The following is a 23,852-nucleotide window of genomic DNA, read 5'->3' on the forward strand; positions in this document are numbered from 1 at the left end:
TTCTATTTCCAGTTTTTAAAGGAATCTCCACACTGTTCTCCATAGTGGCTGTACTAGTTTGCATTCCCACCAGCAGTGTAAGAGGGTTCCCTTTTCTCCACACCCTCTCCAGCATTTATTATTTGTAGACTTTTGGATCGCAGCCATTCTGACTGGCATGAAATGGTACCTCATAGTGGTTTTGATTTGCATTTCTCTGATAATGAGTGATGTTGAGCATCTTTTCATGTGTTTGTTAGCCATCTGTATGCCTTCTTTGGAGAAATGTCTATTTAGTTCTTTAGTGCATTTTTTGATTGGGTCATGTAAAAAAAAAACCCACAAAAATGTCAGGGTTTCATGTTTCCTGAATCTTAATCTTGACCATGTGTTTTTCACACAAATTTTATTCATTGCAATATATTCTCTGTGACAATACCATCTCTGATCAATTAGTATATCATGGCCATCTTTTCTAATTTATCAAAATAGCTTCAATATGTATTAATAGTTTTCTTCACTTTCTGTCTCTGTGTGTGCTCAGTCATGTTCAACTCTTTGTGATCCAATGGACTGTAGCCTGCCAGGCTCCTCTGTCCATGGGATTAAGGCAAGAATAGTGGAGTGGGTTGCCATTTCCTCCTCCAGGGGATCTTTCTGAGCCAGAGATTGAACTTGGGTCTCCTGCATTGCAGGCAGATTCTTTACAACTGTGCCACCTGGGAAGCCCATTAATCGGCTCTACTCCAGTGTAAAATAAAAAGTTCAAAAAAGGGAGATGCAGATTTCAACATCTGAGCCATCAAGGAAGCTCTTTAGCTGAATGGTTTGCTACAATAATTAAGGCCTATAAAATTGGTACAGGAGTAAATATGACTTGCTGATGATAATGTAGAGTCCAGCCTAAGACCACACATAAATGGACAGTTTATTCAGGGATAGAAAAATGAATTTGGATCTCTGCCTCACATCAAGGCAAAATTAAATTCCAGGAAGGGTTTGTTTCAAATATAAAAGCCAAAATGATGAATCCCTCAGATTGAAGTAACCCTGGGATTTATAAAAAACATCTGGGAGCACAAACCATTATGGAAGGTATTGACAAATGCACTCCACTAAAATTAAGCCCTTACATTCATACCCTGTCCCCCCAAAAAAACCTAAAAAAAAAAAAAAAAGATATCCAAAAGCAAAAACACATGTGAAAAAAACTGCAGTGCATTCAGGTGAAAATAATAACCTGGTAATACAAAGTCACATGGATCAATTATGAAAAGGGAAGGAACCCAGCAGAAGTACCACAAGCAGAAATTTAACAGATAGGAAAGAAGTATATGAAGATAATATCAACCATTTAATAATAAGACACACGTGAATTAATGAAATCACTTTTATACCCATTAGACTGTCAGTATTTTTGAAAACATTGGTGATGAAATAGATCACTAGTACTTTCCAGTGTATGTCTATTTGTCCAAAGAAAAGCTTATTGGAACTACCCAAAGGAGACTTGATATCTCTAATACCCAGTATTTCCATCCCAATTACAAAACACTCTCATTAACACCAGAAACATATAAGACACTATTCAAAATGATTTATCTATAACACCAGAAAGCTAGCTACAAAGAAATGAAACTTCCAGCATCAGGAAGAACATATATTTTGGAAAAGATACAGCATACATGTACAAGTCCAGAGTATTGGAAATGAGTTCATTTTTGCTGCATAAATAATATTTATTTTATTATGTTACCCATCAGAAAAGCCAGCTGATAAATACAACATGAAAGAAAACAAAACTAACCTAATTGCTGAAGCAAGTGGTAAAAATATGCGAGACCAGTAAGTTTACAAATTAGAATATCAGCATATTATGGAACACAACAATACTAGTTAATTTTCCAAGGTGATTTGTATTTTTACTCTAGAGAGTACAAATCATTATGGAAAGTATTGACAAATGCACTGCATTAAAATTAAGCACTTGTGTTCACACCCTGCCCCATAAAAAAACAAACTACAAAAGATATTCAAAAGCAATATCACATGTAACAAGAAATATGCAGTGCATACAAATCTCCACATGTCTCACAGTAGGCTTGAGCCTGGGATGCAGTTCTGTTGTTGTTCGTCACTAAGTCGTGTCTGACTCTTTGTGATCCCATGAATGGCAGCACGCACGCCAGGCTCCTCTGTCCTTTACTGTCTCCTGAAGTTTGCTCAAATTTGTGTCCATTGAGTCAGGGATGCTCTCTAACCATTTCATCCTCTGCCAACCCTTTCTCCTTTTTCCTTCAATATTTCCCAACATCATAGCTCCAGTAAGTCGGTTCTTCCCATCAGGTGGCCAAAGTATTGGAGCTTCAGCTTCAGTATCAGCCCTTTCAGTGCATATTCAGGGTTTATTTCTTTAGGATTGATTGGTTAGATCTCCTTGCAATTCAAGAGATTCTCAAGAGTCTTCTCCAACATCAGAGTTCGAAAGCATCAATTCTTTGGCATTAAGCTTTCCTTATGGTCCAATTCTCACATCTGTACATGACTACTGGAAAACCATAGTTTTCACTATATGGACCTTTTTTGGCCCCAACCATAAGATCGAGCTAAATCAAGGTTCTTATGTCCACAAATTTATTAGATCCTCTCCCTGACATATCCAGAATTTCCACATTTCTTTTTTTGATGTTCCAATGATATCAGTATATTTCCTGCCTCCATTAGCTTCTTAAGGAGTGCATGGAGGAAAACAGGACTAGGAAATGGGACTCATTTGTGAAACATCACTGAGCCAAGCAAACAGGAAGTTGGTTTCAACCTCAAGTTAAAATTCCCTTAGCCACTATGTTATCTAGTCATTGTAGAATAAGTTGGTGGGACAAGAGTCAGGCTTTCTGGTTCACCTGACATTCTGTTACTCTGGTTCATTCTAGAAATGCCAGTACAAAGCAGAAGAGACAATCACAGAAAAGGAGTCTTAACAATGAGTTTCCTCAAGGCTTCTTTCATGTCCCTGTTCCTCAGGCTATAAATGAAGGGGTTCATCATTTGAGGAACAACAGTGTACATCATTGAAAGCACGGCAGTGTTTCTGGAAGAGTTAGTAAGAGCAAAACTAATGTTCACCCCCAAACCTGTCCCATAGAATAAGAACACAACTGAGAGGTGAGACCCACAGGTGGAAAACGCTCTATACTTTCCACTTGCTGATGGCATTCTCAAGACAGAGGACACTATCTGAATATAAGAGAAAATGATTCCACACACAGGAATACCCCCAAATATGCTAGTTGCCAAATATATCAGGATATTGTTAATGAAGGTATCAGAACATGCAAGCTTGATGACCTGAACAACTTCACAGAAGAAGAGGGGGATTTCCAGGTCTGTGCAGAAGGTCAGCTGCAACACCATCAGGCTGTGGAGCAGGGCATCCACGATGCTAATAAACAAGGAGAATAGAATCAGCCAACCACAAAGGCGAAAGTTCATGATGGCCATGTACCTCAGTGGGTGACAAATGGCCACATACCGGTCATAGGCCATTACTGCAAGGAGAGAACTTTCCAAACTAGCAAACACCAGGACAAAGCAGATCTGCGTGAGGCAGCCTGTATAAGTGATGCTCTGATTCTGTGTTTGGATGTTCACTAGCATCTTTGGGATTGTGGTAGTGGTTAAACAGATGTCGTTAACAGACAGATTGGAGAGAAAGAAGTACATGGGGGTGTGGAGGTGGGAGTCAGAGCTGACGGCTAGGATGATGAGCAGATTTCCCAGGACTGTGACCAGATACATGGACAAGAAGAGGCTGAAAAGGAAGGACCGCAGCTTTGGATCCTCTGTCACTTCCATGAGAAGAAAATCTGAAGCATGTGTTTTATTCCTCTGTTCCATACTGTTGATAAATCTGATGGAAAAGGTGGAATGATAATACAATCAAACGTGTGTTTTCTAGACTAGAAGGAAGAGTGTCACCAGAAGCAAAAACATCTAAAGAATAAGGGAAGCAGATTGAAAGAGGGCAATTAAAAAGATGTGCCTGGGACTTCTCTGGCAGTCCAGTGGTTGAGACTCTGCCCTTCCAGTGCAGGGGGCATGGGTTCCATCCCTGTTAAGGGAGCTAAGATCCCCCATGCTGTGTGGTGTGGCAAAAAAAAAAAAGTGCATCTTGTGTATGTGAATTATTCTGTTTCTTTAAAAACTTTTTTTCAGTTAAAAAAACCTTAAGCTGACATAGCAGCATCAACAAATGTTAATTCTGGAAAGGGTTAACAGGTGTCATTAAAAAATTACACTGTGTATATTGTTTTAGCTATTTAAAACCTGGCCATTTTATGACGAGAAACAGGGAGAGGCTGCTTGAACATTTTATCTGGATCCCCTGAGACCTCAGAGGCAGGCAATTGAGGTAATACACGGGTATGTCACGAACCAGCAATAGCATGATAAGGTGAGCTTTACCAATTTTCTTACCACAAGATTGCAAGTGAATGTTAGAGAATGATAACAGTCCACCTGATTTAAAAAAGACAGATTTCTACTCAGAAAGAGATGCTCCTGGTCATAGTAGAGTGAGTACAATATGAGTAAATGAGAGATGCTTTAGCATTGGTGCCAAGTACAAAGAAACACGTGAAGAAGATGACTGACAGACAGGAGGACTGTGGGTGGCTTAGTTCTAAACCGTCTGATGTAGGTACTCTCCTCACAGCTTCCCTTGGATGAGCCTGTTGCATAATACCTGACTTCATGTCCAAACACTCACTGAGAGACGTTAGGATACCTGGCTGGCATCACAGTGGAATGATGCTCGATGTCTTCTTTGACTTGCCACATAGGAGATGTGTCCTCGGGAATGGCAGAAGGATTGAGTGAGACCAGAGCTCCTGGGCAAGAGGGATCACGGATGGGAGTAGGCTTAGGTGTGCTGTAACTTTTCACAGAAAGCATTGTTGAATGAGGTGGTCACAGGCAGTATACTGTCTCTGTATCCCTAGAGGTTCAATTTCCAAAGCTCCTCATTAGCCAAACAATTTGATTGTCACTGTGATCCCAGGGCAGTGCAAATCTGTAAAGGCCAAGACTCTGGAAAGAAGGAATCAGAGTAGCTGCTTTCCTGATCCTATGAGACCAGTTGTATACCTTGTAGTTTTTTCCATCTGAGTCTGCTCACCTCCTTTTCTAATTCTTTAAATATGAGCACATCATCTTTCTCTAATTGGATTCCAGTTTTCCTTTTTGCAATATGAGCAAAGGAATCTCTACCTAATTAGTTACATCACAAAGTCTAATACCAAGTTTATATGTGAAAATATAGTTATATATGTGCATATAATTAGTATATCTTTAAATGTTATTATAAAATTGGAAACTCTCAGGAGTTTTTCTCTTCAACAGTCACTAATGTCTCCTCAAACTTAATTTTCACTGTGTATATTTCTATAGCAGATAATAATTTATTTCCTGACAATTGTCTGTGGTCAATACATAAAAGTCTGATACTCCTTTTTTTTTTTAGCTTTCACAACCATCTTTTCTAATCTCTTCATGATAGTTTCACTGTACATTTTGGTGTATTTTAGGGGAGTGTGGGTTGAAATTATATAAAGAACTCATGTGAATTAAAAAGAAAAAGAAGGACTTCTGGTGGTCCAGTGGCTAAGACTCCAAGCTCCCAATGCAGGCGGCCTGTGTTCGATCCCGGGTCAGGGAACTGGATCCCAAATGCTGCAACTAAAGATCCCAAATGCCACAACTAAGACCAAGCGCAGCCAAATAAATAAATAAAAATTTAAAAAAAGATAAAAAAGAGAACTCATTTGAGATATCACAAACATATATTTACAAGAGAAATTAATATGTGGAAAAAACTCTCAACCAAATAATAAAAAGAGATATGTCAATTAATGAAATGATTTTTACATTAGGTTATCAGTTTACTTGAAAGTGTATCAGTTGTGATACAGATCACCAAGCCTTCATCAGAAAGTGTGTGTACTTGTTTCCGTCACTTAGGAGAACTCTTTGGTACAACTCAAAGGAACATTCATACCCACTTACACTCAGTAATTTCATTGCAAACATAAAACTTGTCTCATTTCCACCAAGAAATATATACAAGAATACTCAGGTTTATTTATAATAGTGAAAAAAAAAAACAATTACAAACAAAATTTTCATCAATATTGGGCAGGATGCTTACTTTGAAAAGTCACCATACATAATGTTGAAATACAAAGGATTAGAAATAAATTCGTTACTGATATACCCAACAACTTGATTAAATCTCAAAGTGCCATAATGAGAGAAGCAATCAAGATTAAAAAACTCATACATTATATTAAACTTCCAATAAGTTTGAAAAGAAGTCAATTTATAAATTGGGCAGGAACATATATTGGGGAGATAATACAATGAAATTTAATTCTATTGCCAGTTTCATAGGACAAATATGATAAAATATTCGCAATTTCGTAGGATTCAACCCAAAAGAATAATTTCAAAGAAAGTTAGTTAAGGGTAGTGTTTGTACTGGAAGAGGAGAGGGTGTTGTGACTGTGAAACACTTCAGGTGGATTCTGTGGTAATGACATTGCTGTATTTTTAACCCTTATATATAGGTTCATATCATGTTCTTATCTATTCTTTCAAAACTACAGATAAATCTTATGCACTACTTAGCATATACTATATTTAAGAAGTTGGGGAAAGGCCTGCTATCTTCATAATTCTAAACACATTCTCCCATGTTGTTTAATATTGAAGTCAAGCATCTCAGATTTCAGAGGTCTTCAGAATCTCATAGTGCCTATTAAAAATTTTCATTCAATGTAAAAGTTTTAAAAATTCTTTCAACTTTTAAATAAAAATGGGTCATACTTTTTGAAAAATATCAAACAGAGTTTTGGGTGTAAAAATGAACACAGGTTCTCCACAAGTCTCCCCCAGAGGTTCAAAGTCAGTAGTTCTTGCTGGAGGTCAGAGAAATCTTAGTACAAAGGTCTCAGATGATCTGTTTCTTTTTATATTAAAAGATGGTAAACAGTCTGCCTGCAATGGGGAGACCCAGGTTCGATCCCTGGGTGGGGAAGATGCTCAGGAGGAGGAAATGGCAACCCACTTCAGTATTCTTGCCTGGAAAATCCCATGGATAGAGGAGCCTGGCGGGCTATAGTCCATGCGGTCACAAAGAGTTGGACATGACTGAGCAACTAACATTTTCACACTTTCATTCATTTATTTTTGGCTGTGCTGGGTCTTCGTTGTTGTGCATGGACTTTTTCGAGTTGCAGCGAGCGGGGACTACCCTCTAGTTGCGGTGCACCGCCTTCTTATTGCAGCGCATTCTGTTGTGGAGCGTGGGTTCTAGGGCATGGGCTCAGTAAGTGTGGTGCAGCGGCTTAGTTACCTCTAAGCATGTGGGGTTTTCCTGGGATTGAACCCATGTCTCCTGCATTGTCAGGTGGATTCTTAACTGTTGGACCACCGGGGAAGTCCCAGGTGAACTACTTCTGCATCTGTTGTGCGGGGGAAGCTCTGCTTGTGTGGCAGCCAGGGAGCTGTTCTCTAGTTTTGGTGCTGAAAATAAAACAACCCTTCAACCACCAATGAGGAGAACAGACGTTTCCGCAGTCACTCCTTCAGCTCTCCTTTGAGATCTCCATTGTTTCACCTGCATCCTCACAGAGATAATTCTAACTTATGGCCCTGCTTTTTTATGCTCATAGGAAAAGTAATGTCACTGTCCTTATCAAATCCCCCCTTTTTTTCCTTTCTTGTCTTTAATTCAACATCTCCATTTCAAAAGAATATAGTTCACCATAGAATAAATTTCCTCATAAAGACACATTAAAACGCCTTGCATTGGACTTCCCTGGTGGTACAGCGGATAAGAATCCTCCTGCTGGGCTCTGTATCAACCTAGAGGGGTGGGATGGGGAGGGAGATGAGAGGGAGGTTCAAGAGGGCGGGACATATGTATACCTATGGCTGACTCATGTTGACGATTGACAGAAAACAACAAAATTCTGTAAAGCAACTATCCTTCAGTTAAAAATAAATTAATTTAAAAAAAAGAGTCCTCTTGCCAATGCAGAGGACATGGGTTCGATCTCTGGTCTGGGAAGGTTCCATGTGCCATGGAACTACTAAGCCTGTGTACCACAACTACTGAGCCCATGTACCACAACTAATGAGCCTGTGCTCTAGGGCCAGAAAGTCAAAACTACTGAGCCCATATGCTGCAACTCCTGAAGCCTAGAGCCTGTGCTCCTCAGCAAAAGAAACCACCACAATGAGAAGTCCTAGCATCATAATGAAGAGCAGCCCCCGCTGGCTGCAGCTAGAGCAAGCCTGTGCAAAGCAAAGAAGACCCTGTGCAGTAAAAAATAAACAAATACAATTAAAATAGAAAAAAAAGTTTTGCATTAAGATCCCCAAGACTGCAACCAGTCCTCTATGACATCAATGATACAATCCATTTTAATGTTTTTTTTTTTTTTTCAGATTCCACCAGTGACATGTAAGAAGTACAGCAATATAAGATGATTGAGGAGAGAACTGAAAACTCAGACACATTCTTATAAATAGGCCAGTGAGAAAGCTCAAAGCAAATAAGATGTTAGAAGATTATCAATAATTACCCTGAGTACCTGAACACAACTTATTTTATTTCATTATGCAGATTAGAAAAAGCAGCTGATAAACATAACATGAAGGAAAACTAATCTTGTTGCTGAGGCAAGTGATAAAAATATGTGAGAACATTAAGTTTACAAAACTGATGAATATAGCCAAGTATGGAACACGGTGATACTAGTTAACTTTATTGTGTACTTACTAGGCACCAGGCATTGTCCTAAGTAGCGCTTATAAGGGTAAACTTCTTAGAAGCAGTCATACTCCATATAGTCAAGCTAAGGCTGTCATAGCAATCAAAACCCAAAGTTAAAATGAACTTTTCATTATGTTACATAGTTATTTTCAAAGAATTAGGTGGTGAAAGAACCAGGCAAACATTCTGGCTTGCCCAGTTTTTCTATCACTCTGACTCATTCCAGAAACCCCAGTGCAAAGCAAATGAGATATCCCAGAAGAAAAGATGTCCTAGATACTGACAAGTTTCCTCAAGGCACCTTTCACATCCCTGTTTCTCAGGCTATAGATGAAGGGGTTCATCATTTGAGGGACCACAGTGTACATCATTGAAAGCACCGCAGTGTTTCTGGAGGAATTACTAAAAGCAGAGCTAACGTACACACCAAAAGCTGTCCCATAAAATAAGGACACAATTGAGAGGTGAGACACACAGGTGGAAAAAGCTTTATACTTTCCACTTACTGATGCTATTCTCAACACAGAGGACACTATCTGAATATAAGAGAAAACGATTCCACACACAGGAATACCACCTAATATGCTAGATGCAAAATATATCAGGATTTTGTTGATGAGGGTATCAGAGCATGCAAGCTTGATGACCTGAACGACTTCACAGAAGAAGAGGGGAATTTCAAGATCTGTACAGAAGGACAGCTGCAAGAGCATCAGACTGTGGAGTAGGGCATCCACAATGCTAGTAAACAGAGAAAGAAGAATCAACAAGCAACAGAGACGAGAGTTCATGATGACAGCGTACCTCAGTGGATGACAAATGGCCACATAGCGATCATAGGCCATTGCTGAAAGAATACAACTATCCAAACTTGCAAACACCAGGACAAAGCAGACCTGCGTGAGGCAGCCTGCGTAAGAGATGCTTTGGTTCCGTGTGTGGATGTTCATCAGCATCTTTGGGATTGTGGTTGTACTTAAACAGATGTCAGTAAAGGATAGATTGGAGAGGAAGAAGTACATGGGGGTGTGGAGGTGGGGGTCATAGTTGATGGCCAGGATGATGAGCAGGTTTCCCAGCACAGTGACCAGGTACATGGACAGGAACAGGCTGAAGACAAGGGACTGCAGTTTTGGATCCTCTGTCACTTCCATGAGAAGAAATCCTGAAACACCCGTTTTGTTTCTGAGCTCCATGTTATTGATAAATCTGATGAAAAAGATGAAATAGAAAATAAAATATATCATCCCTAGACAAGCAGCAGGTCTATCACAAGAGGAAGAAAGCACCCTGGGAAGGGAAGGGGACTAATGGAGGGTGGTGAGAAAGGAAAGTCTTCTGGTGCATAATTTTCTGTTACTGTAAAAAGAACCTAAAGCTGATATAACAGTCAATAATCAAAATTAAACCTGGAAATGGTTAAGAGGTGACTGTTTTTTTTTTAATTTAAGTTTATTTATTTTAATTAGAGGCTAATTACTTTGCAATATTGTATTAGTTTTGCCATACATCAACATGAATCTGACACGGGTAACTTGTAGTGATCTATCTATAGGATTTTCGTGGTGGCTCACTGGTAAAGAACCCACCTGCAATGCAGGAGACACAAGTTCGATCCCTGCTTTGGGAAGATCCCCTGGACAAGGAAATGGCAACCCACTCCAGTATTCTTGCCTTGGAAATCACATGGACAGAAGAGTCTGGTGGGCTGAGTCTGGTGGGCTATAGTCCATGGGGTTGCAAAAGAGTTACATAAGGTAGCAACTGAGCTGCTGCTGCTAAGTCACTTAGGTCGTGTCCAACTCTGTAAGACCCCGTAGATGGCAGCCCACCAGGCTCCCCCATCCCTGGGATTCTCCAGGCAAGAACACTGGAGTGGGTTGCCATTCCTTCTCCAATGCATGAAAGTGAAAAGTGAAAGTGAAGTTACTCAGTCATGTCCGACTCTTTACGACCCCATGGATTGCAGCCTACCAGGCTCCTCCGCCCATGGAATTTTCCAGGCAAGAGTACTGGAGTGGGGTTGCCATTGCCTTCTCTGAGTAACTGAGCAACAACATTCTATTGATATCTATGCTGCTCTGATTATTTAAAACATTTGGTAATTTTATAAGAAGAAACAGACTAGGGAGGCAGTTGAAGATTCTGTCTGAATCCCCAGTGACCTCAGACTCAAACAACAGAGATAATTCCTAGGTGTGTCAAGGACCAGGAATGGGCTGATAAGGTGAAATTTATCAACTTTTTTTGCACACCTCCCATATTAAAGAAACGCAAAGAAATGTCAGACAATTCTTCAAAATCACCCTCACTGAGAATGGGCAACTTTCTACTCAGGAAGAAGTGGTCCTTGTCATAGCAGGGAGTCAGTAAAATATTAATAAATGAAAGGTTTTTGAGTACTGGTGCAAAGTACAAGGAAATATTGAAGAAGATGACAAACAGTTTGGCAGGAGACCCATGGATGACTTAGCTGTGATCATCTAATATATGTACGCTCTTCACAGCTTCCCCTGGATGTACCTATTGCAAAATACTTGCTATAATTTCCAAACATTGACAGAGGGAGGTTAGGTTACCTGGCTGACATCACAGTGGAATGATGCTTCACGTGTCTGGTTTGGAAGAGCTGTCCTTAGAAAGAACAGAAGGTCTGAGTGAGTCACCAGCTCCTGGACAGGAGGGATCTGTTATGAGGAGTCTCAGGTGTGCTGTTTCTTTTCTGAGAAAGAACTGTTGATTGAGATGGTCACAGGCAGATGGAACTCATGCAGTCTGGAACTCCGGAGATTCAATTTCCAAAGCTCCTTATTAACCAGTCAATTTATTGTCATTGTGATCCCAGGACAGTGCAAACCTGTAGGTCAACACTCTACACTGGGACTTCCCTGGTGTACAATGGATAATCTGTCTGCTAACGCAGGGGACTCGGGTTAGATCTCTGATCTGGTACAGTCCCAAATGCTGCTGAGCAACTAAGTCCATGTACCATAACTACTGAACCTGTGCTCTAGAGCCCATGAGCCACAACTACTGAAGCCCATGCACCTAGACTGTGTCTGCAACAAGAGAAGCCACCGCAATGAGAAGCCTGTGCACTGCAACGAAGAAGAGCTCCTGCTCGCCACAACTAGAGAAAGATTGTGTGCAGCAATGAAGACACAGTGAAATCATAAGCAAACAAACAAGTAAATAAAAAGACTCTACACTGCAGAAATTCAGGCTAAGTACAGACTACCCACTTTTCAACATCTGTACCCGCTCATGTCCATTCCTTAGTTTTTCACAGACTCATAAGCAGTTAAAAAGTCATGGTAAAACAATAGGGGGCAAGTGTAATCTGAGTACATTTATATAGATTTATCCATTATCTAATAGGTGGAGGTGGTACTGCACATTAATATTGATTAAACTATTTTTCATCTTTACGGAATTAAATATTTTCATGTATCTATGGATTTATCACTGCTACAATATGGCCTATATTAACCTACAATTTTCTTAATATATTAAAACTAACAAGAGAAAAGATGGCATTAGTAATGTCATCCCTTGCCTTCTTAACATCATTTGCTCCAAACACATAAAATAACAGAAAAATACACATGATATAAAGATTTAAAATTTTAGCTGTCAAGGGCCCAGGTGGAAATTTGCTATTGACACAATATTGCTTCTATTTTTATGTTTTTGTTTTTTTTGGATGCGAGGCATGGTGGGGGTGGAAATCTTTGTTCCCCGACCAGGGATCTTACCACAGGGATCAAACCCTTATCTCCTTCATAGACCTCATGGTCTCCATCTCTCATGGAGATCCAACATGCCTCATGGCCAAAAAAAGCCAAAACATAAAACAGAAGCAATACTGTAACAAATTCAATAAAGACTTAAAAAATAATGATTCTTTAAAAATTTTAAATTAAGATTCTAAGAGACATTTCCACAACTTTGTACATGAGTTTGAGTAAGCTCTCGCAGTTTGTGGTGGACAGGGGAGCCTGGCGTGCTGCAGTCCCTGGGGTTGTAAAGTCGGACATGAGACTAGCAGCAAGCCTCTACCAAAATGTGTGCTTGACTGCATGTACCCTCTTCACTAAAATCATATGTAACACTGACCTTCCCCTCTACCTCTTTGGAGCAGTTTCTCAGCTATCTGAAATGCTGTCTTTGGGGCTATACTTCTCATTTTGTCCCAAATAAACCTTAACTCACACATACACCCAAAAAGAGTCAGACAGGACTGAGTGACTGAACTGAACTTGTTCATGAAAGTGAAAGTGGCTCAGTTGTGTCCAACTCTTTTCGACCCCCTGTATTGTACAGTCCGTGGAATTCTCCAGGCCAGGATACTGGAATGGGTAGCTGTTTCCTTCTCCAGGGGATCTTCCCAACCCAGGGATTGAACTCAGGTCTCCCACATTGCAGGCAGATTCTTTTGCAGCTTTACCAGCTATACCAGCTTAACCATCAGGGAAGCCCAAGAATACTGGAATGGATAGCCTGTCCATTCTCCAGCGGATTTTTCCAACCCAGGAATCGAACCGGGGTCTCCCGCATTGCAATCAGATTCTTTACCAGCCGAGCATTCATAGTTGCACAATTTATAATAATCAGGAAGTGGGAGCGACCCAATGGATGAATGGATAAACAAAATGTGCTATTTGCAGACAATGGAATATTATTCCGTCTTGGAAAGGAAAGAAATTTTGACATATGCAACAATATGGATGAGAATTGAGAACATTAGGCTAAGTGGAACAAGTCAGTCACAAAAAGACAGATTTCATTTATATGAACCGTCTAAAGTACTGAAATTCATAGAAGTAGAAAATAGAACAGTAGTTATCTAGGTCTGTGAAGAGGCAGAAAAGGAGAATTCTTATTTTAAGAGAATAGAGTTTCTGATTTGCAAGACTAAAATGTTCTTATGATTAACACTACTAAACTGTGAACTCAGAAATGGTTCAGGTGGTAAATTTTATGTTATGTGTATTTTAACACAACAAAAAAGAAAAAAATAGTGTACATAGATCAATAAAGCAAATATCGCAAAAAGTTAACTATTCAATGTAGGTGGTGGGCAAATGGGTGTTCACTATATCATTCTTTCAACTTTCCTGTATGTTTGAAAAACTTCACAGTAGGAAATTGAAAAAGACAGACTTCCCTGATAGTTCAGTGGTTATGACTTTGTCCATCAGCACAGAGGGTGTGGGTTTGATCCCTGGTTGGAGAGATAAGATCCTACATGCCTCACAGCCAAAAAACCAAAACATTAAAAAAAGAGAAGCAATATTGTAACAAATCCAATAAAGAATTTAAAAAAATAGCTTCTTAACAAGAGGAAATTGAAAAAGAAAAAAATACATTTATTGTATCATTCCATTTATATGCAATGGCTAGAGTAGAAACATTTATAGAAACAGAAATTAGACTACAGTTTGCCAGGGACTGAGGTTGGGGGAGAGTTTGAGGTGATGAAAAACACGTGGAAACAAATCTTGGTGATGACAGCATAACATGATGAATGCAATTATGCCACAAAACTGCACACTTAAAAATCATTAAGATTGGAAATTTCATGTTATATATTTTACTAAAATTTTAAAAATAGACTGAGCATGTTATAGGCATTTTCCATTCCCTTTATAGAATTTCAGTATCACTTTCCCCAAAGTAGTAGATTGAATATTCTGACCTCATTATAATGGGCAATTCATTGAAATTCTGGCCCTTGATTACCAGTGTTTTTACACTGCATCATAAGTTATCAGAGAAGCATTCAAGTTATGACACAATGTACCTTGTGATTGTAATCAACAGAGTCTGAAGCTTCTCTGTTACCACAATAAATTTATTTTTATTAGTCTAGTGAGCTAGAATAATTAAAATGTTTTATATTGGCTCAGGGATAAATAGAAGACCTATTGACCAGAAGATAGAATCCATAAAGAAATCTATACATAAATGGGAAGTTTATACAGGTACATAAAAATGAATTTGGATCCTGCTTAACATCAAAGGGAAAACTAAATTCATATTTCAAATGTAAAAGCCAAGACTGGGAATTCTTCAGACTGAAGTACTATTGTTTTCATTCAAACCCAGGTCTCCTGCATTGCATGTGGATTCTTTACCAGCTGAGCCACCAGGGAAGCCTAAGAATACTGGAATGGGTAGCCTATCCCTTCTCCAGGGGATCTTACTGACCCATGAATCGAACAGGGGTCTCCTGCATTGCAGGCAGATTCTTTACCAGCTGTACTACCAGGGAAACCCTGTTGTTTTCATAAATAAGACCTGTTAACTGATGCCATTATGTAAAGTATTAACAGCTATTAACTATGCAACTAAAACAATGCACTTGTGTTCATACAAAATAAAACTGTATAAGATATCCAAAAAGAAGTCATACACTTAAGAAATAATTTTGCAGTTGGTATGGTTTTTGTTGTTCAGCTGCTAAGTTGTGTTCAACCCTTTGTGACCCCAAGAACTGCAGCACGCCAGGCTCCTCTGCCTTCCACTATCTCCTGGAGTTTGCCCAAATTCACGTCCATTGAGTTGGTGATGCTATCTAACAATCTCATCCTCTGCCTCACTTTTCTCCTTTTGCTTTCAATCTTTACCAGCGTCAGAGATCTTTTCCAATGAGTTGGCTCTTTGCATCAGGTGGCCAAAGCATTGGAGCTTCAGCTTTAGCATCAGTCCTTCCAATGAATAGTCAGGGTTGATTTTGTATAACTAACACTAATATCTTGATTATGTAAAAAAAAAAAGCTCATATGAATTAATGAGAAAATTATGAACAACTCAGTAGGTCTATCACAATTAGATATTTGAAAGAAAATAAATGCATCAAAAGTCTCTCAGTTATGTAATAATAAGAGGTATGTCTGTTGATGAAGTAATTTTTACATTGTTACTATAAATGAAAACGTGTTGATGACGATATGGATCCCCTCATGCTACCATGAGAAATAGAAAAGAATACTCAGATTTACTCATAACAGCATAAAATTAGCTGCAAACAAAATTTCCATCAATATGATAAAAAATATCTATTTTGAAGTCTCCAAACACAATGTAAATATACAGAATATTGCAAATTAATTATTTACTGATACACTCCAAGATAACATTGAAATCTCCCAAGTGCAATAATGAGAAAAAATCAAGATAAAAGGTTAAAGCATAACAATTAAATTTTAATGAGTCATCAAGTTATAAATTGCAAAGGAATACATACAGAGGTGATCAGACAGTGATATTTCATCCTATTGTCAGTTTTGTGGTGCAAACATGATCAAATAGTGGCAAATTCACAGGAGTCAACCTAACAGAAGATCAAATGAAAGAAAAACAATTAAAAAGTCAAGATTTTGTTTGTCACTGGGAGGGGAGAGTGTGATGTAGGTGGGAGAAAAATTGCATTCTATAATTAAGGGATTGTTTTATTTATTTAATTTCAGGATAGGGTAGGTACATGCATGGCTATTATGTTACCATTCTCACAGAACTACACATAGACTTTAAGCACCACTTTGCATATGCTACTTTAATGAGTAAAACTGAGGAAAGATCCTTCTGTATTTCCAATTCTAAATGTAATTATAATATATTTCCCCATGTCCTCATATGAAAGTTATGCATCTCAGGTCATCATAGTCTCACAAAATGTTTATTAAAAATTCTCTCATCCTTCACATGCCCCATTCCCCTGAGGCTCAAAATCCACAGTTCTTGCTAAAGATCAGGGAACTCTCAGTATGAACTAAGGTCTAACGTTATTCAAATCTGCAGCTGTTTTGTGAACCTCAATGAAGGAAGCTCTGGAGTTAACAAGAGGGCCAAGCAGGGAGCTGTTTCCCAGTTGTGGTGCTGAAAGTAAAACGACCCCTCTGGCTTCCCCAGTGGCTCAGTGGGTAAAGATATCTGCCTGCAATGCAGGAGATTGAGGAAACACAGGCTTGATCCCTGGGTCGGGAAGATTCCTCTGGAGGAGGAATGGCAACCCACTCCAGTATTCTTGCATGAAAAATCCCAAGGACAGAGGAGACTGGCACACTACAATCCGAAGAGTTACAAAGAATCAGACGCAACTAACCACAATCTACAGTGAACAAGGTTCTTCACCTTGTTAAAGTTCCTCACAAAAAAAAAAAAAAAAAGTTCCTCACCACTCCCTGCACTCTCCCTCGACAGTTCCACTGTTTCTACCACCTCACCCAATGTGGTTCTGACTGATGGCCTCAAATTTTCGTCCTTCTGGGAAGGTGATCTCACTGATCTTCTCTACTTCCCTTTTCTTCTCTCTTGTCTTACTCTCAACATCTCTTTGTCAAAGGAAAGTAGTTCTTCATAGAATAACTTTCCTCATAGAGACACATGAAGAAGTTTTCCATGAGAGCCCTAAGACTAAACGCAATATACTAAGACATCCATGACACAGTTAAATTTATTCAATGATGTTCCTCTGTGTTGACTCTACCAAAATGTGTAAGAAACACAGCAATAACTCAAACAGGGGCTCTGTAATAATTTAGAGGTGTGGGATGGGGAGGGAGATGGGAGGAAGGTTTGAGAAGGAGGGGACATATATATACCTATGACTGATTCTTATTGATATTTGACAGAAAACAACAAAATTCTATAAAGCAATTATCCTTCACTTAAAAAAATAAATTAATTAAAATAAAAAACTAAAAATAAAAAAGATGACTAAAAGAAAAGTGAAAACAGATACATTCTTAGGAATAAGCCAATGAAAAATTTCATAGCAAATAAGATGCCAGAGGAAGATTAAAAACATTTTCCCTGCCTACAAAACAATGATTTATTTTATTATATTACTCAAATATTTATCAGGGAAAACCTGATAAATATAAGAATAAAAGAAAACAAATCAAAGACTTCCCTGGAATTCCAGTGGTTAAGACTTTTGCAGGTGATGGGGATTCAATACTGCTTGGGGGGGATAAGATCCCAAATGCATTGTGGCCAAAAAACCCAAAACATAAAACAGAAGCAATATTGTAATGAATTCAGTAAAGACTTTAAAAGTGGTCCACAATAAAAGGTAAAAATTTTTAAAAATCAAATTGCTGAAACAATGGAAAAAATACAAGGACTCAAGGGTATAGGAAACTTATGAAACACAATAACACTACTTAAATTTTATTGAGGCATTGTCCTAAGTGTTTATTGTTCTTATAGAGATTAACTTTCCAGCAGTAATTAAACTACAAATGGCAAGCATAAGGCTCAAGAATAATCAATTTCAAATATCAGGAATTGGATTAAGTAGGTGGCATATGATCCATTTCTCAGTGATAAGATTGAAGGTAATACCTTATGGGTGATGCCATGGAAATATCTATTATAAATAGAACTTCAATTAACAACAGACTCATTGAAGGACAGTCAGTTTTGTTTGTCTCCAGTAATCATGTCTAGATATGCCTGAATCTATTTCAGCCGTCTGAGTCCATGAGGGGAATCAACCTAATATGAAGCCTCTTCATGGAGGAATGAATGAATCTCTAATTTCCTGTTCCTGCACATTTCCTGCCTCTGAAATCCTTGTGATGAAAGATAATTATCTTTATTGTTTGAGCATATTAAGAGTCAGGATTTCTTTATTAGCAAGAAAATTTTCCTCACTGATCAACTTCAAATATTCCACAATCATTTCAAACTGCTGAGATAATCTAATCACAAAATTTTATGGATAATGAAGTCAAGTGTTATGGATGCTAATGTTGCCTAACATATGTCCAATTTACCAGTGACTGGTCTTAAAGATCCCTGAACTGAGGTGTGAAAGATCAACCACGATGTCTTGTAAATATGCTTTACTCTGGGGTACAATTTACATGGTGTCATCCAAGGAAGCAGGCAGAATCTATTTCTTCATGTACACAGACTTGTTTAAATTCTTTCCTTGACCTACGCACCTTTTCCCACTTCCCTCATGCTGGGAACTTCCCCACAAAATTACTATACCATGAACCTCTGCCTCAGATTCAGCTTCTACTGGCTCTAACCAAAACCTTATATTAGAGAATGGGAAGTTTATGTCAAACATCAGAGACCTAGAAAATGACACAATCATAGAATAGTAGGTACTCTACTGAAGAGTTTCCTCAAAGCTCCCTTCATGTCTTTGTTCCTCAGGCTGTAGATGAAGGGGTTCATCATGGGAGTGACCACGGTGTACATCAATGAAGCCACTGCAGTCTTCCTGGGAGAGTCAGGAATTGCAGAACAAATGTACACTCCAAAACCTGTCCCATAGAATAAGGACACAACTGAGAGGTGAGACCCACAGGTAGAAAAAGTTTTATACTTTCCACCCACTGATGACTGTCTCAAAATAGAGGAGATTATATTAGTATAAGAGAAAATGATTCCGAAAACAGGAATGCCACCTAATAGGCTAATTGCAAAATAAAGAAGAGTATTATTAATAAGAGTATCAGAGCAGGCAAGCTTGATGACCTGAACAACTTCACAGAAGAAGAGGGAGATTTCCAGTTCCTTGCAGAAGGATAGTGGCAGCACCATCAGAGTGTGGAGCAGGGCATTCCCAGTGCTAATGAACAAGGAGAGTAGAGTCAGCATAACACAGAGGTGGGGGTTCACGATGACTGTGTACCTCAGTGGGTGACAAATAGCCACATAGTGGTCATAGGCCATTGCTCCAAGGAGAAAACTTTCCCAACAAACCAAAATCAAGACAAAACAGATCTGAGTGAGGCAACCCGTGTAAGTGATTCTTTGACTCTGTGCTTGCATGTTTACCAGGATCTTTGGGATGATGGTTGTGCTTAAACCAATGTCTGTAAAGGACAGATGGGAGAGAAAGAAGTACATGGGGGTGTGGAGGTGGGAGTCAAAGATGACAGCCAGGATGATGAGCAGGTTTCCCAGGACAGTGACCAGGTACATGGACAGGAACAGGTTGAATAAGATGGTCTTCAGTTTTTCATTCTCTGTCAGTCTCATGAGAAGAAATTCAGAAACAGCTGTTTGGTTTCTGGGTTCCATGATGCTGATGAATCTGATGAATAAGATGTGGTAACAAGACAATAAAATGTGTAGTCACTAGGGAAGCAGCAGTAGTGTTACAAGAAGCATAAACCATCTTGGGAATGGAAAGAAACTAAAGGAGTGGGGAGGGGAGGGAAAGCCTTCTGCATGCATATTTATGTGTTATGTAAAAAAAAAAAATCCTAAAGGAAATCAATCCTGAATATTCATTGGAAGGACTGATGCTGAAGCTCCAATGCTTTGGCCACATGATGCAAAGAGCTGACTTATTGGAAAAGAACCTGATGCTGGGAAAGATTGAAGGCTAAAGGAGAAGAGGGTGGCAGAGGATGAGATGGTTAGATAGCACCACTGACTCAGTGGACATGAATTTGAGCAAACTTCAGGAGACAGTGGAGGACAGAGGAAACTGTCATGATGCAGTCCATGGGGTTGCAGAGTTAGACATGACTAAGTGACTGAGTAACAATAAAAATACCCAAAGCTGATGACAGCAGAGCATAAACAGTTCTAGAAAAGGTTACCAACACCTTGGTTGGTTTTTAAAAATATTTATTGGTATTCATAAATCAGAGATGCTTAATTATTGATGCAAAATAAAAAAGAAGTTTGAAGATGACATAAGTTATGAAAAGTGACTTGGTTCTAATCATCTGGGGTGGAAAGTGGAAAATGGAGTTGCTTGTCATGTTCGACTCTCTGTGACCCCATGGACTATAGCCTACCAGGCTCCTCTGTCCATGGGGTTTTCCAGGCAATAGTACTGGAGTGGGCTTCCATTTCCTTCTCCAGGGGATCTTACCAACCCAGGGATTGAACCCGGGTCTCCAGCATTGTAGCAGACACTTTACTGTCAGAGCCACCAGGGAAATCTGGGGTATGTACTCTTTTTATAGCTTTTTCAGGATAAAGTTGTACCCAAATACCTGTCCTCATTTCCAAACATTCACTAAGGATCATTAGGTTACCTGGCTGGCATCGCAGTGAAATGATGTCTGACATCTGTGATATACCAAACCAAGGATCTGTCCTTAGGAAGAAAAGGGTCTGAGTGAGTCACCAGCTCCTGGGCAGGAAGGGTCATCTATGGTAGGAGTCTGTGTGCTGCTTATATCCAAGGAAAGAACTGTGGATAGAAGCGGTAGCAGATAGATTGCAGTCTTGAACCCTAGAGATTCAATTTCCAAAGCTCCTTGTTAACCAAGCAATTTAATGTTGCTGTGATCCCAGGGGAGTGCAAATACTTAAGAAGATTCTACATGGGAAAATTCAGGATGGCTGCTTTCTTGACTCTGTGAAGCCAAGTGTACACTGTCTACTTTTCTGCTCGTGTCCATTTCTAAGTTTTTCATAGAAATGTAAGAGGTTACAGGATCAAGGCAAAACACTAGTGTGAAAGCATACTCTCAGTTCATTTAGTTAGATTTTACCCATTATCTAATAAGTGGGGTTGGTATCCCATATTAATATTAATTAAACTATCTTTCATCTTTAAAGAATTCAATATTTTCATGTGCTTGTGAACCTGCCTGCCAATACAGGAGACATAAGAGACATGGGTTCAATCCCTGGGTCATAAAGACCCCCTGGAGGAGGGCATGGCAACCCATTCCAGTATTCTTGCTTGGGGAATCCCATGGACAGAGGAGTCTGCAAACTACAGTCCATAGGGTCAAACAGAATCAGACATGAGTGAAGCAACTTAACATGCACACATCAATTTATTTCCTCTATTGTTCACTGCTACTGTATGAAATGTGTTAACATACAATTTTCTGGATATAGTAAAACCAACAGGAAACAAGATATTGTTGTAACTTCATCCCTTACTACTTTAACCTCACTTCCTTCAAACACATAAAATAACAGAAAAACAAGAGATATAAAATTTTAGAAACTAAAGCAGAAGTGGAGATTTGTTATTGAGAAATGAGAGTGAACATAAGAGTTATGGACAGTGTTTGAAACCATGACTATGAGCTTAGAGCAACAGAAAGTTTCAAAAGAAGCCTCCCAGAGAGAACTGAACCAAGCTACGTGATGGCTTGGTGGCTGGATTATTGATACCAAAAAATAGAGAGACAGGAACACAAGCATATCACTAAATGAAAACATCACACCAAAAGGGAAGAAACTTAGGGAATATGAAAAGAACAGAGAACTACAAAAACAACCAGAAAGCAAGTAACAAAATGGCAATAAGTACATACCTATCAAAGGGGTTCCCAAGTAGCTTAGGAACATCCCCTGGAGAAGAAATGGCAATCCACTCCAGTATTCTTGCCTGAGAAATCCCTTGAATGGAGGAGCCTGGAGGCTACCATCCATGGGGTTATAAAAGACTCAGACATGACTTAGCTACTAAACAATAGCAACATACCTATCAATAGCTTTAAATGTCAATGAGCTAAATACACCAATCAAAAGATATAGGGCGGCTTATTGGATAAAATAACAAGATCCACCTATATGTTGCTTACAAGAGACTCACTTCAGAGCTAAAGAACACAGACTGAAAGTGAGGGAATGGAAAAGATATCCATAAAAATAGAATTGAAAAGAAAGCTAGTATAGCAATATTCACACCAGACAAAGTAGATTAAAGTAAGTCTATAATAAAAGACAAATAAGGACATTATAAAGACAGAAAATCAAGAAAGAAGAGGATATAATACTCATTAACATATATGTACCTAATACTTAAGAATCTAAATATATAAAGCAAACTATAACAGATAAAGGCAGAATTTCACAATAAAACAATAATAGTAGATGACTTTAACACTTCACATACATCAGCAAACAGATTATCCACACAGAAAAATCAATTAGGAAATAGTGGCCTTAAATGACATATTAGACTAGTGGTAATCAACATGTATCTATAAGATATTCTATCCAAAAACAACAGAATACACATTCTTAAAAAATTTTTTTTTATTTTATATTGGGATATAGTTGTTTTACAGTGTGTTAGTTTCAGACATATTGCAAACTGATTTATTTATACATATACATATATATCCATTCTTTATCACATCTTTCCCCATACAAGTTATTACAGAATATTGTGTGGAGTTAGTTCCCTGTGCCATATAATGGGTCTATATTGTTTGTCTATTTTATACGTAGTGATATAATGTGTATTATATTTCAAGGGCACATAGAACATTCTCCAGTATATATCACCAGCCAGGTCACAAAAGATGTCTCAACAAATTTAAGAAGGTAAAAACTATACCAAGCATCTTTTCCAACCACATATGAAACTAGATATCAATTATGAGAATAAAAATGGAAACTGACTATGAGGAAGCACTGTGCAAATTAAATTGTGCAATAGCGTAACTAATGAGGAAATACAACCTTAAGTAAACAGAATTGAGGCAAGGTCTTCTAAGCAATCAAGGAAGAGGTAATATTAAGAATAAAGGTAAGGACTTTCCTGGTGGTCCATTGGATAAGAATCCCCCTTGCCAATGCAGAGGACATAGAATTCGATCCCTGGTCCGGAAAGATTGCACGTGTCACAGAGAACTGAGCCCAGGAGCCACAACTCCTGAGCCTACGTGCTGCAACTACTGAAGCCTGTGCACCTGGAGCTTGCGCTCCGCAATGAGAGAAGCTACGGCAATGAGCAGCCCATGCACTGCGACAAAAACTAGCCCCTGCTCACTGCAACTCGAGAAGGACTGCACACAACAGAAAAATAAAATAAAATAGAATAAAGGTATGATTTTAGAAAATAGAGAAAAGGATAACCTCTATCTCATTTCATAAGGACAAAACAACCTGGATGCCTGAAGCACACAAGTTTAGAAGAATGGAAAATCACAAGGCATTCTTACTCCTGCAAAATTACTAACAGATTTTTTTCAAATTAAATCTAACAAAGAATAAAAATGGGTACTGCATTCTGAAAAATCCAGTTTTCCTCCAGGAACACAGGTTGATTTTTGCTCCACAAAGACATGTTGTTTTCTCC

The 23,852-nt window shown here is 38.7% G+C and overlaps 3 protein-coding genes across 3 annotated transcripts; all 3 read right to left on the reverse strand.

The window, feature by feature from the left end:
- Positions 1-2,940: 2,940 nt before the first annotated feature.
- On the reverse strand, positions 2,941-6,424 carry LOC104999915 (olfactory receptor 7G1-like). Its single transcript, XM_010855539.1, has 2 exons — positions 6,393-6,424; positions 2,941-3,901 (listed from the first exon to the last, which is right to left on the reverse strand). The coding sequence occupies exons 1-2, from the start codon at positions 6,422-6,424 to the stop codon at positions 2,941-2,943; spliced, it is 993 nt and encodes a 330-aa protein (XP_010853841.1).
- A 2,663-nt stretch (positions 6,425-9,087) lies between these two features.
- Positions 9,088-10,011, reverse strand: LOC104999916 (olfactory receptor 7G1-like). The gene has a single exon (XM_010855540.1). It carries the CDS (start codon positions 10,009-10,011, stop codon positions 9,088-9,090), a length of 924 nt encoding a protein of 307 aa, XP_010853842.1.
- An 8,914-nt stretch (positions 10,012-18,925) lies between these two features.
- Positions 18,926-19,864, reverse strand: LOC104999870 (olfactory receptor 7G1-like). The gene has a single exon (XM_010855500.1). It carries the CDS (start codon positions 19,862-19,864, stop codon positions 18,926-18,928), a length of 939 nt encoding a protein of 312 aa, XP_010853802.1.
- Between the last annotated feature and the right edge of the window lie 3,988 nt (positions 19,865-23,852).

Source organism: Bison bison, unplaced genomic scaffold (assembly GCF_000754665.1).
Source record: "Bison bison bison isolate TAMUID 2011002044 unplaced genomic scaffold, Bison_UMD1.0 scf7180017864365, whole genome shotgun sequence".
In the NCBI taxonomy this organism is placed as follows: Eukaryota; Metazoa; Chordata; class Mammalia; order Artiodactyla; family Bovidae; genus Bison; species Bison bison.

Excerpts from the sequence above, each read along its gene's own strand:
- LOC104999870 (XM_010855500.1), bottom strand. The coding sequence starts at position 19,864 with ATGGAACCCAGAAACCAAACAGCTGTTTCTGAATTTCTTCTCATGAGA.
- LOC104999915 (XM_010855539.1), bottom strand. The coding sequence starts at position 6,424 with ATGAAACTGGCAATAGAATTAAATTTCATTGT. Across the intron at positions 3,902-6,392 it reads ATAGAATTAAATTTCATTGT|CTTTTCCATCAGATTTATCA; the intron begins ATTATCTCCCCA and ends TTATCATTCCAC.
- LOC104999916 (XM_010855540.1), bottom strand. The coding sequence starts at position 10,011 with ATGGAGCTCAGAAACAAAACGGGTGTTTCAGGATTTCTTCTCATGGAA.